Source organism: Acomys minous (assembly GCF_964271855.1).
Source record: "Acomys minous genome assembly, chromosome: 14".
Classification (NCBI taxonomy): domain Eukaryota; kingdom Metazoa; phylum Chordata; class Mammalia; order Rodentia; family Muridae; genus Acomys; species Acomys minous.
In genome coordinates this window covers 92,756,201-92,769,797 of record NC_140496.1, presented here as the reverse complement: position 1 = coordinate 92,769,797, position 13,597 = coordinate 92,756,201, and the positions used below count along the sequence as shown (strand labels likewise).

The window sequence follows — 13,597 nt, the reverse complement described above, 5'->3', positions numbered from 1 at the left end:
TCATTGCCACTTAGCAAATCTGAGCCACTGTTCAGTGCTTCATTGGTGTGTCTTGCTGGGCACTGGTGCCTTCATACTGGCTCTGGCTTTGTATCTAGAACATACTAGAACGTCCTAATGTTCATCCACATGAAACCCTCTGGATATTTGAGAACAGGACCTTTTGTTCTAGGCTAAAAACCCAGTGGCCTGGTGCTATTGTGGATTGGGAGATATAAGGAGCCATTCTTTAATATCTGCAAACCGTTTCCACCTCATTCCCAGGCCTGGTTTACTCTGGTTGATTACTAGAGACTTCTGCTGAGCTTCTTCTGTGGTAGGAAATACATTAGACAGCAATCCTCTACATCTGCTGCTTTTGTATCACCTGTCAATGGTGATTTCAGAAAGTAGAGAAAAAAGTAAAGAGAATGTATGCAGCCTCCTGCTTGGCACAGCTTTCTTAAATTTATGGACAGTTTTAACAGCACAACTGCGATGACCCAAAGGACACGTGTTTTCTGCTCCAAAGTGTGCACCAGTCGGCAGAAGGCATCTCATAGCTGGGCACCATTGTCATCTGTCCTTTTGACCTCAAACTAAGTATTTGAGGAATGAAGGGAAAGCCCTCGCCCTGCCCCTTATGCCCAGCTGGCACTTCTTTCAGCCTTGGGGTGGCATGAGGAAAATGTGCCCTTCTCTCTTTAACACTGAGGAGTTGGTTGCATTGCCAATGTGATTTGGGAAACAGACATTTCCGTGAATGAGATGTCTTCTCTTCTGTGTTGTAGCAAGATGATCCGTCGAGTTCTCAGGGAGATGGTTGCTCACAATTATGACCGTTTCTCCAAGAGTGGATCGTCTTCTGCTTACACTGGCTACATAGACCGTACGTGACCTGCAAAGAGCTTGCCCTCCTGCCCCTTTCCTTAGCATTGCTGGAGCTGTCACTGAGTCCCGTGGTTGTTTTTGTCATTAGGTAGTCCCCATGCGGCCTCCACATACAGCCTTGACATCCTTTACTCTGGTTCTGGCATCCTGAGGAGAAGCAACCTGAACGTCTTCCAGTACATCGGAAAGGCGGATCTGCACGGAAGTCAGGTACCTCGTGTCCCGTGAGTTATGAATGAAAGTCACTGACCTGAGGTAAAATGACATATACCGAGAGCAGCATTACAGAATGTGTCTGTAAGCTAATGGTGGCCTCTGCCATAAAGTTTCAAGTCTAAAATCAAAACCAAAGTGCTTTGGTTTGTGTCACTTCCCAAATGTCTGTCTGTGTTTCTAAAGTCCAAAATTAAATGTTGATTTACCTTTATTATGAAGTATACCATCATTTTAGTTTTAGGAGTACTGTAACCTTCTAATTGAAGTTATTTCAGTTATGGAAACTTCAAGTGCTCACCAACAGAAAATAACCACGCCCTCCAATATAATCCCATCCCTTCCATGCCAAGGCACTGCCATCTGCTTTCTGATACACACTCGGAAATGCCAAACATACAGTGGCCACAGCCTGGCTATGCAGGATGGAAAATAGGCAAAATTCCTTACATGCTAGTCATCAGGGTATAAGCTTTCTCATGGTGTGGCCTCATTTTCAAGGTGAGGGATGGAAGTTTGACATGGAGGGATGTAGATGTGCCCTCTCAGAAACAGCAGGTTGTGTGGCAGTGCTTATGTCCCTCTATGTCCTGTCAGGCTGACGAAGATGGCAGGTCCGTTGTATGAGATGGCGTGGAGAGATTAACTGTCTCGGATGATACCCACCAACAGAAGGCCTGCGGGCTTTGTAGTGGTCTAGGAGGGATTCAAGCCCTGTTTCTGCCACATTCTACCTAGGAGACTTTTCACCTGTCTTCACCTTGTCTACTAAGTGAATAAAGCCTTCCATACATCCAAGGGTAGTTGTGAAGGTCATGTGGAAGAAATTCATGTCTATTATGTTAGGCATAGAGGTTTAGTTTTTATTTTTATTTTTCCTAGCTGCAGAAGGGATTTGAGGTTTGAGTCCTGAAAAAGTTCTGTCTGTAGCTGAGCTATCTTTGTGCTTCGCAGAGCAGGCTGGGAATTTCGGTCATCACCCTGGTGTCCTTGTCTCCTTAGGTGGTCATTGAAGCCCAAGGGCTGGAAGGCTTAATCGCAGCCACTCCTGATGAAGGCGAGGAAAACCTTGACTCTTACGCTGGCATGTCCGCCATCCTCTTTGATGTTCAGCTCAGACCCGTCACATTTTTCAATGGATATAGTGATTTGATGTCCAAAATGCTGTCAGCATCTGGTGACCCTGTCAGTGTGGTGAAAGGGCTTATTCTGCTAATAGACCATTCTCAGGTAAGTCTACCTCTCTCAGCCTACAAGTATTGAGTCCCATCACATTGGGGTGTGTGTGTGTGTGTGTGTGTGTGTGTGTGTGTGTGTGTGTGTGTGTGTGTGTGTGCACAGTGAGCACATCTTTGCATGATCAGATTATGTGGAAACCAGAGGTCAACCTCAGAAGTCATCCTCAATTACTTTGCAGTTTCTTTTTTTGAGACAGTCTCTCAGTGACTTTGGAGCACGCTCAATTAAGCTACCATGGCTGGACTGCAAGCTCCAGGGACTCCCCTGTCTCTGCTCCCCAGCACTGGAATTGCAGGTGTACACTACTGTGCCTTGATTTTATGTGGCTGATGGGGACTGAAATCAGGTTCTGTGCAGCAGACACCACACCCAATGGAGCCTCTCTCAGGCCGCCACACACATGTTAAACAGGTCTCAAAAATACGAGCTAAAGCTCTGACGATCTAGGAGCTCGCCCTGTATGCATGCGGTCCTCTTGCTATTGCTGCCCTTCCTCCTCTGCTACTGATAAGTACCATTCGCCTCCTCTGGTATTAGTTGTATAGTGGAGAAGTCTAGTTGCAGCAGAGCAGAGATGGCATTACCTGCGTAGCTGGTTTTTCTGCACCCTGGGGCTTGGTCATTTATCCTGAATGCAAGAGCTGAGCTAGCCGGCATCATTTGTGAGGTTGATGGTTATGAAAACCAGTGTGGCACATCGTTATGAGGATGCCAAACAAGTAAAGGCCTGAGCCACTGCTGACCCCAGCCCAGGTGTCAAGTCAGTGTGTTCTTAGGGAAGTTTCCTCATAGAGAATGCAAGCACTTTCTTTCTTTCTTTTCTTTTTTTTTTTAACCTTGTTCTTCAGGATTTTTTTTTTTAACAGTGCTATAAAACTTATAATAGTTCTTATACGGAAGAGATTCAGGGACTAAATACTGTGGCATTCAGGTGCTTATGCTTTTTTCTTTAGTGTTTTGATGCATGGCCTGCCTTAGCAAGATGGTATTAAAAATAGAACATTACGAGGTAGCATTTTATGGAGCCATGGGTATGTACTCTAATGCTCATCTATTAGATTGAAGTGCTATGCGGAGATTTAATTTAAAAATGGATGCACTGTGGGGTTGGCTTCTTTTGTGGTGTGCTGACATCATACACGGCAGCCTGAGTTTGAGGTCGGCGTTTACCAACGCTCTTGTAGTCATTTTTGGAAGGAAGCTACTGAATAGCTTCAAGCCATGGTTTCCTACTACAAAGTGAGGCTGTTACAACAGACCCAAAGACTCTATCAACTTAATTGTTCTTCACCAATAATTTGAAGATTCAGGTTTTGTTTTGTTCTGTTTTTAAGATCTGGGAAACCTTCGATTTTTGAATTTTGTCAAAACTCACCCTAAAACTTCAATGGCTGGAATTAAATGTTATTATGTCTCCATCTTTACAGCTTCTTACATAAGTTCATTGTCATGGTACCCATAGACAGCAAAAACAAGTTGATAGTTTGGCTTTAGTGATGTAATAACTATTTGGCAGTAGACAATCCAGGGTTAACAAGAAAATCTGCAGGGGCCGGAATCTGTGCACTTCAGCTCAGCCTGCTTAATTGTGGCTTTCTTTCTTTCTTTCTTTCTTTCTTTATTTATTTATTTATTTATTTACTTTAATGAGACAAGAGACAAGGTCTTACTGTGTAGCCTTGGCTTGCCTGGAAAATCACAGTAGAGACCAGGCTGGCCTCAAACTCACAGAGATCTGCCCGCCTCAGCCTCTCAAGTGCTAGGATTAAGGGTGTGAGCAATTGTGCCTAGCTTTGACTTTACTCTCACACTGGTCAACTTGTGACTATGTGATGGCCACTCCCGTTCAGGCACAGCACCCACTCACCACCCCCCTAAAAAAGGAAAAGGGGAAGGATGAAGAAATGGGGCGCCCTTCCTGAAGTCCTGGCAGAGTGTTACTAACCACAGTGGTATCATATAGCTATCTCTACCCTCAAGGGAAGTGCAGCTCTGCGCTATGTCTTAGTTAGGGTTTCCGTTGCTGTTACGAGATGCCATGAACATGGCAACTCTTATAAAGAAAAACATTTCACTGGGGCTGGCTTACAGCTTCAGAGGTTTAGCCCATTATCATCATGGCGGGAAGCATGGCAGCGTGCAGGCAGACATGGTGCTGGCGGAAGAGCTGAGAGTTCTTCATCTTGATCCAATCTGCAGCCAGCAGGAAATGACAGTGACACAGGTCTTCCCACAATGCCACATCTGCTAATAGTGCCACTCCCTATGAGCCTATGGGAGCCATTTTCTTTCAAACCAGCAGAGTATAGGTGCATTTGAAGCAAAGTATGTTTCTTTTCGTGTGAATGGAGAGAAAAGAAGGAGAAAAACCAGAGGTAAGCCTCATACTTTCCAACCCTTAGGCCATACATAAATAAACACTTGGTACGGGCAAACCTGTAAAGAGCAGACACTGACTATTTCAGGCTTCAAGAGCCAAATGGTCTAAACATGCTTATGCAGCCCTATGATTACAGAGGGAGAACAGCTACCAGCACTGTATAAAATGGGTAGAGCTGTGTTCCAATAACAATTTATTTACACATGCAGCCAGCAGGGTAGAACTTCCTGCAGGCTATAGTTTGTTAATCCCTGACTTAAATGTCCTTATATGGTTTTTCTATTAAGACAGGGCACTCTGGGCAAGGTGTGGTCTATGAAGGATTGCCCCTTCACTACTAAACATAGCCAGTGCCCGTGTACTTGGCAGATCTGAGGCTGTTTCACAAGTAAGCTGCCGAGGCCCAGGGCTGTGCAGAGCACCCTAGCACTGCTGTCCTAGGCTCAGAAGCTCATGCCACTCCAGGCCAAGTGCTGGCATCCGAGGGAATACTGGCAGCTGGCAGCCTGTCACAGCCACCGGGGCAGATAGAATTACTCAGTTCTCTCGCCCTCCCTCCCCCTCTTTGTATGTGAGTGTGTCTCTCTGTCTCTGCCTTTCTCTATGTGTGTCTGTGTGTGTTGATTTGTTTGTCTTTGCCTTTGTCTGTCTGTCTGTCTCTGTCTCTCATTGGATTACATTTCAGAGACAGATGTCTGAAAAAGAGGAGTGTCTTAACCAGGAAATAACATATTTTCTTTCCTCTTTCTTTCTTTCTTTCTTTCTTTCTTTCTTTTTTTCTTTCCTTCACATTATTTCTCTGTGTAGCAGAGCCCTTAGATGTCCTGGGCTCCCTTTGTAGACCAGACTGGCCTCAAAAGAGATCCACCTGTCTCTGCCTCCCAAGTGCTGGGATTAATGGCATGCGCCGCCATGCCCAGCTATATTTTCTTAAGTAGAAGCTACAAGAGGAGCTGTCAAAAATGTCAGTATCTACTCTATAAGAAACAGCTTTCAGGTCATGCTTAAAGAGCAAAGGGATAACATCAACCAGAATTCTGGCACCTTCTTTTTCTATTTCATAGACAAAGCATTAACTCAATGTGTATTCTGGGCCAATTGAGGCTTTGAGTTTATGCTCCGTTTTCTTTGCCATATTCCTTGGAATGGACTTTCTTACAAACTGTGAGGCTGAGTTGTGACTGTGTGACAGTAATTGATAGCAGCTGAAAAACTCCAACCTTAGACACAGCGTGCTTAGTTCTTCTGGCTTTAAGTGCAGGCTCTGAGCTACAGTTCTCCTATCAGTGAAGAAATCTAATGCCTCCACTATAGTTCCGTGCGAGGTTTGAGTGACTTACCGCTGGTAAGGCTTTGGGCATACAGGCACTCAGAATCTGCTAGGTCCACTTACTTCATTTTCTTAACTAGAACCAACGCACTCTATGGTTTAGTCTCTTTTGTAGAGGGGGGTGCAGGTTGGTTTGTCCTCATAAACAGATCCAGTAGAATTTCTTGTGGTTACATACAAGACTTCTTCCCTGGTCCCTTTGCAAGGAAGAAAAGGAATCTCGTTTGAGAAAGCCAAAGTGCTTCTCCAAACCACTACCAGTGGACTGCTCTTCTCACACAAGGCCTTGTCTGATAACTGTGAAATAAATGTCTTTTCTATCCAGGTCATGTTCAGCCAATGGGAAGGTCAAGATCTACATCATAGGGTCCTACTGGACTAGATGAATTAGCAAGTCTACACATTTCAAATCAAGAAAACAGAAGATTATTCAAAGAGAGGAATGTTACTGAGGCAAGACACAATAAGAGTTGCCTGGCAACTGACATGAACATGATGCACAGCAGACCTCTGGTGTCTACCATTTTTCGTAGGTTTAAACACACATTTGGGCATGACTGTTATGCACTTTACTGGAGAGGTTGCGTTTCTTTACATTAGTTACGAAGCATGACATAGGCCCTGCATCCTGTGGCAACCACATTTTTGTCCTAGAGTAAATATAGCCTTAAGTGTCCTTAGTGATGTCACTTCAGATGTCCCAACCCTGGCACTGAGCTCTCCTACTCCTTTCAGGAGTGTCCTTCAGAGTAAACACATTTTCATATCAAGGTCAAACTTTCTTAGTCCACTTGATTGTAAACCAGTTCTCTGAGGTTTCCTGCCGTGTTTGGTTTTCTGGTTTGTTTGAAATTCAGAGAGAACAGCACGATCCTTTCTAAAAAAAAAAAAAAATGCAATCACGGCCTTTGTGCTTGGCCAATGCACAGTGTTTTGGGTCTGCTTATGGCAGCCACACAAAGAAGTTAGTCATGCTTTTAGCTGCCAGGAACTCTTAACATCCTTGGAGGGATACCAGCAAGAAGGGTACAGAGCTGCATTCCAGAATCATCATCACATTCAGCGCTGCCCCAGACTGCCTGATGTCAGTCTGTCCCACAACATCTTCAGCCAGCATCACCACGCTTCATGTGCATGCCAAGTGTGAGAGTTAAAGTCCACATACAGACAAACAACACTAAGCAGTGGGCTTCAGGCAAGAAGAAAACCATCCAGGATAGACACTCTCTTTAAAAATGGTCACTGTGTTTTTGGGAAATACAGTTGAGTTGATGCTCAGTTGATGATGCTCAGCTTGGCCATTGTTTGGATGCTATTTCAAATGCAAGACAGCAGGGGGCTAAAGCCTAGTTCAATTGCCTTCCCTTCCTTTTCTAGCTTGACCTAGGCAGTGCCTGGAGCTTGAATCCAGCACTGGGAATTGTTATCCTGCCTTTTTGGTTTGTCAGATGCAGTTGTCTGTTTGCTCCAACCTTCAGCTAGTAAAGTGCTTTACGACTCTTAAAGAGATCATTTTGGCCGTTCTTCCTGTTTCCAAAAGAAGCCATGGCGGATTTCTGATGAAACTGCCTTCATCTTCTTGGTCCAGTGGTTTTCAAAATCAGTTTCATCAGAACCTCATGAAGGCATAGTAGCAGCTGATTGCTGGGCCCCACCCTCAGAGTTTCTAAATCAGTAGGTGTGGGGTACCTGAGAAATTGCCTCTGATACTGTTCCCAGAGAGTGGTGTCTCTTTTAAAGCTACACATTGGAAATAAATGGCCCCTCCCGAGGGGAGGCAATGATCAAAGGAAAACAGCCTTCTCGGCTGATACTCCATTCCTCTACTATTGTAAGTGACTTATTTAGCAAACCTGCAATGCCTTCTTTTGGTGACCAAGATTAGGATAACGTATCCCCAAGCCGTCTTCACTGGGCATGTTGTTTGGTGGCAGAACACTAGCTTAGTAGAAAGTAGAAAGTCCCGGACTATCAGTGACACAAACAAACAAATGAGCATTGATTTAAAAAGTCCCCCAGCAGAGCAGGGTAAGTATTCACTGTACAGCAGGAAGCCACCTGTGTCTCTGGAAGATGTGTTAACTAATTTGTGCTTATTGCTGTATCTTTTTCCTTCTAGGATATCCAGCTGCAATCTGGACTGAAAGCTAACATGGAGATCCAGGGTGGTCTAGCTATTGATATTTCAGGCTCGATGGAATTCAGTCTGTGGTATCGGGAGTCCAAAACCCGTGTGAAAAATCGGTGAGCATAAGGGGGGGGGAAAGCAGGAATATGTCTTGGACGTTTAACCTTTAGACTTTCCCAAATCTGTGTTTTCTATTTGCAATTGTAAGCCAGGGGGTTAGATACGATTGTAGCATCTTAGAAACAGGTCAGCGTGAGCAGCACTGAGGGTCTTTCTACTTTTAAAGACATCAACAGACAATGTAAATAGAGATGAAGGTTCACCCTCTCTTCATATTTCACTATAGTCACTTGTCTTACTTCTATTGCTGTGATAAAACACCATGGAAACAAGTTGATGAAGAAAAGTTTTATTGCCTCTCACAGTTTATAGTCTACCCTCCAAGGAAGTCGGGGCAGGAACTCACAGCAGGAACCAGTGCAGGGGGGCAGTGAGAGGTACTTCTTACTGGCTAGCTCAGCCTACTTTTTAAAAAAAATTAGCATGCAGGAACATCAGCCCAGATATAGCACCACTCACAGTGAGCTGGGCAGTCCCACATCAATTACTAAATTTTTTAAAATGTCCTATAGGAATGCCTGTGGTCTGATTGTATGGAGGCGTTTCTCAACTGAGAGTCCCACTTCTCAAATGATTCAAACTTTGGTTGACATCAGCTAGTCAGCAGAGTTGCTCCTTTGTCAAACTGATGCACGAAAACGTTGCTGTTAAACCGTAACCTTTCCTTTCTTATCCATCCCCAAGTTCTCATATTAATATTCCAATATGAAACATAAAAAATTAGGCTTATCTCTGTCATGGGCATTAATCTCTTTTCATTTGCTAATTCTACTAGGCTATAATAAAATGATAATCTAATTTTAACCAAATTAAAATTTTTCATTGTATACAGTTATTGTACAAAAGAACTTTTTCACACGAGTATACATTGTTTGTTGAGCTCATTTCCCCTTTGCCCCTCCCTTCTCCCAGTGTCCATATTGTAAATGTTCTGCCTTCTATCTTTCGTGTACTCATTCATCCACTTAAATATTACCCCTAAACATTTGCTTGAATGAATAAGACAGTGGAAGATTCTGGTAAAAGACTAAATGTTAAGACAACCCTTGGCCCATTTTATACTGAGAACAATAGCAGCAGAAAATCTTTTATAACGTGCCAAACAAAAGTTAGTATCCCTCTTTAAAAGGAAATATATGGACGTGTAAATCTAATTTCACCAGGAACATAATTTCCCACCATTTAGTTGAAGTTTACAATTGCTTAAAGAATCCAAACTTGGATTGGATTTTTTTTTTTAACTTCTTCATTGTCATCCAAACCATATCCCCTGGTCATCCAACCTGTCTGCCTGGTTCTTTAAGTGACCACTGTTAAACCCATCCAATCTGTCTGTACATATCCCACTGCAGGAATGGCTCTTTGTCACACAGCACTCTTTGAAGTCTATTGGTAACCATGTACATGCCTCTAGCAAACTCTGGAGAAAGCAGTAAAATGGAACTGAAATAGCTAACTCGAAGCCAACAGAGATAGTTAACAACAAAATTAGCAGGCCCACCATCTTCTTGCGTGTTCACACTTCTTTCTAAGAAAATGTGGGTGTTTTAGGGACTGAGAGAGGATTAGATTCCAGGCATGTTTCATCTTGGTTTCTGGTACACACATCCCAAACAGCATTATATGTGATGTGCACTTAGCTCCCATGTCTAGAATCCGAGGCAAAGAAGGCCCAGGGAAAGAGCAAGTCTCCTGTGGCCAATCTCAGGCATCACTGTGCCCTGGTTCCAACAAGGTTTTGTGTGTGTTGAGGTCACTTCTCTATTTTTAAATATTTCCTCCCAGTCAACTGGTGCCATGAAATCGAGATTTGGTGAAGTTGTTCTGCTCAGTTAAATGTGACAATAAGCGATGTTTGTCAAAACCACAGGGTGGCTGTTGTAATGACCAGTGACATCACAGTGGACTCTTCTTTTGTGAAAGCTGGACTGGAGAGCAGAGCCGAGACAGAGGCGGGCCTGGAGTTCATCTCCACAGTGCAGTTCTCACAGTACCCGTTCTTAGTCTGCATGCAGATGGACAGGGCTGAAGCGCCATTCAGGTAAGACAAATGCTCACGACAGCTTCAGAACGGTTCCTACCTCACCAGGAGCTTGCATCAAATCCTTAGCATTCAGTCTGAGAATTAAAAGAAGACAGTAGAAACCAGGTAAGCAGCAAGTTATCTTTAAAGAAGTCAGAGAATGATACAAAACAAAACAAAAACAATAAACAAACAAACAAACAAAGGAAACTCGGTTTCTAAGATACCAAGATCCATCATTTGATATGTAATTGAGTCATATTTAATCTGGAAATCACTTTTTAAGGGAACAAAGGGATTCAGTTTACTAGGAATTACCACATGGTTTCAGGAAAAAAAAAAATAGCACCCGTGTCTTTGCTGCCTGGTATCTTCGTAATTGCTTCCTGGATAGAATGCATCTGGTCATGCGTTTCCTACAGACCAAGGGAATCCAAAGTTATATGTAAAGAGCAACTTGACTTTGTTTAAGTTTGGGCCCAGTCTTGAGAATTTGGCATCCTTCCTTAATTTAAAAAAAAAAATGCGTTAGAAAACTTAGTCCTTAAAAGCCCATTAAAAAATTGCCCATGTATCTTCACAACTCCTCTTCCAATCTGAACCTCTTATTAGCACCAATTCCCTGGGTCTCCCTGCCATTCTTTGTAGCAGAGCTATCCTGTGGAGCTAGAGTGATCTGAGTCTAGGTAATACCCAACTCCTCCACTGTAGCTGTAAAGGTTTCGTTGGTGTATCTAACCACAGAGTATAGCCTGTACACTTAAAATAACAAGTTACAGTTTATATCATCTTCTGTGATAACCAGGCAAAAGCTGAGAATTTTATTCTACTGGGATTTCATGATTCATATTTTTTAAATGCATCAATTAGTTAAGTACAAATAACAGTAAGTTGCATTTCCCGGAACAAATAATAGTGGCTTACACTCAGAACACTAAGTGTTCACTAATATTGACGTATGTGTGTGTCATGAATACATGCAGTGACGAGGCCGGCCACATGGCGAGCTAGACAGATTCACCATTTCACTTGGACCTTAAGCTGGGGGAATAGTTGTCTCACAACATTCTGCTTTTCAATCCTGTTGGACTTAATGCTTTGGCGGGACACGCCCTTGAGGCGGGGCTTCTGGTATGAGCGGTGGGATGCAGCAAGGCCTGTGAGGTTTAACAGCATTCCAGGAATTCAGCCCTTGTTCCAGAACAAAGCATGGAAGGACTCCCGAATCCCAGCCAGTCACAATGTACTGATTGGTATCAGAAGAAACAACGATGGGAAAGACTAGTACGGTCAACTCCAGGCGCTTCCAGGACAGGGCGGAAGCACGCCTGGGAGGGCGTGGGTGGCTTGGCCTTGTGTAACTCTGCCCTTCCTCTTCTTGCTACACAGGCAATTTGAGACAAAGTACGAAAGGCTGTCCACAGGCAGGGGCTATGTCTCTCGGAGAAGAAAAGAGAACCTGGTGGCCGGATGTGAACTCCCGCTCCATCAAGAGAACTCTGAGATGTGCAACGTGGTCTTCCCCCCTCAGCCAGAGAGTGATAATTCCGGTGGATGGTTTTGATACTGACGCAAGGCGCTTCCCTTGGATCCGTCCCAGCGAGAGCGATCAGCCTTGACGTGCCTGACCCTTGCTCTGCGAGAGCACAGTGTTTACATATTTACCTGTATTTAAGATGTTTGTAAAGAGCGATGGAGAGCTTCAGTTGATTAAATTTGAGCCCCACAGTGTCACTCTGAGTCACCATATGACACTTGCAAGAAAGTGCCTACTTTTTGTACTTTGAAAAAGTCCTAATAAGTATAGTGAATCTACTTTTGCTCTAAGAAGAAACTAGTGTTTGCATAAAAACAAAGGCAAAAAGAAACCAGAACAAACAAAAAGCAAAACAAGACCCACACCATAAAGGCTTAGGTGAATGTGAGTTTCACTGACCGTTCAGCCACAGTGAACCTTTGACAGAACCTTAGGCTTGCTTTCTACAAAGCACACTGCCTGAGTAGGACCACCCCCCTTTCTGGTGTATCTGGGAAGTTCCAGAGAAAGGGTAGAGACAAGACTTAAAAGAATTTTGTTAGTCAATTTCAAGAATTAATATTTATGTTTTCTGCTCAATTTATAAGCACGAGAGTAAGAGACAGACTTAAAACATACTTTGACACATCTCAGCTAGCCAGACAGTGAGACTACTTGGAAGTCATTCATCCCTTTTTTAAAAAATGGGATTATCACACAGGAATAAGAATAAAAATAATTGAGTCTTAGAGCATCCATTTCTCAGGATGTGTCTTTTTTGATAATGTAATGTGGGGGATACCCTTGTAATTACCACTTTATCTATTTCTCAACTGTGTGGTGGTAGACACCCCATCTAGTTGACTAGTTGACTACAGTTTGTGCAACTTTAATAGCAACTGAGGATCATTGTTGCTTCAAGGAAATGATGGGGCTGGAGAGATGGCTCAGAGGTGAAGGACACTGCCTGCTCCTCCAGAGGTCCTGAGTTCAAATCCCAGCTCACAACCGTCTGTAATGTGGTCTGATGTCCTCTTCTGGCCTGCAGGTATACCTGCAGGCAGAACACTGTATGCATAATATTTCAAAACTATGAAATTAAAGACCATCTTTATTTGTATGAATCAAAAGGCCATACCAAGCATTTAAACATATTTATTAATAAAGCAGATGTGCTTGTTATGATAACACCTCCCCAACGTCAGGTGTTCATTTGTCCACTAAATAAATGAAATTTAAAATGGAAATGGAAACACATAAAATGGAAGTTCAGCTGAAGTAGAAAATGAACTGTGAGGATGAAAAATAAATGCACATAATTTACTGAGCTCCGCTTGTCTTGTGTTACACTGACTCTACGGCTCTCTGATCCAGCTATTTCTGCACTTAGCTAACCCACTGCATCAGGCTGAGCACTTGCAGTCTCTAGAGGGGTAGTCGGCTCTCTGAAGGAAATAACACCCACTCTGCAGGAGCTGGCAGCTTGCAAACAGCACACGACTCACGTTTTCAACAAAGCGGCATAGATTGGCACACTTGTGTGACTCGAGAGTGAGAAAAGGAGGCAAAAGCTGAAGGTGGGTGGGAATGCCTTTAGGTGATGGGCTGGCTTCTGGGGAAGCCTCCTCCTGATGCTGCAGGATGGACAGGTTGATCTGAGCCACAAACTGAGGTGCCATGGACTGGGGTACTTCAGTTCTGAGCCTGCTGAATAAGCCACAGCTGCCTATGTGAGATGTAAAGTAAGCATTTCTCTAGAAGGGAAGGACTGTGGTGCC

The 13,597-nt window shown here is 43.6% G+C and overlaps 1 protein-coding gene across 1 annotated transcript in view; it reads left to right on the top strand.

The window, feature by feature from the left end:
• Nucleotides 1–13,141, top strand: part of MTTP (microsomal triglyceride transfer protein) — a 41,270-nt gene extending 28,129 nt beyond the window's left edge. The window contains exons 13-18 of the mRNA XM_084756592.1: nucleotides 771–868; nucleotides 959–1,080; nucleotides 2,086–2,313; nucleotides 8,152–8,276; nucleotides 10,151–10,321; nucleotides 11,693–13,141. Coding sequence (XP_084612718.1) covers nucleotides 771–868; nucleotides 959–1,080; nucleotides 2,086–2,313; nucleotides 8,152–8,276; nucleotides 10,151–10,321; nucleotides 11,693–11,867 — 919 coding nt within the window. The 3' untranslated portion in view covers nucleotides 11,868–13,141. The remainder of the gene's footprint in view (nucleotides 1–770; nucleotides 869–958; nucleotides 1,081–2,085; nucleotides 2,314–8,151; nucleotides 8,277–10,150; nucleotides 10,322–11,692) is intronic.
• Nucleotides 13,142–13,597: the final 456 nt, after the last annotated feature.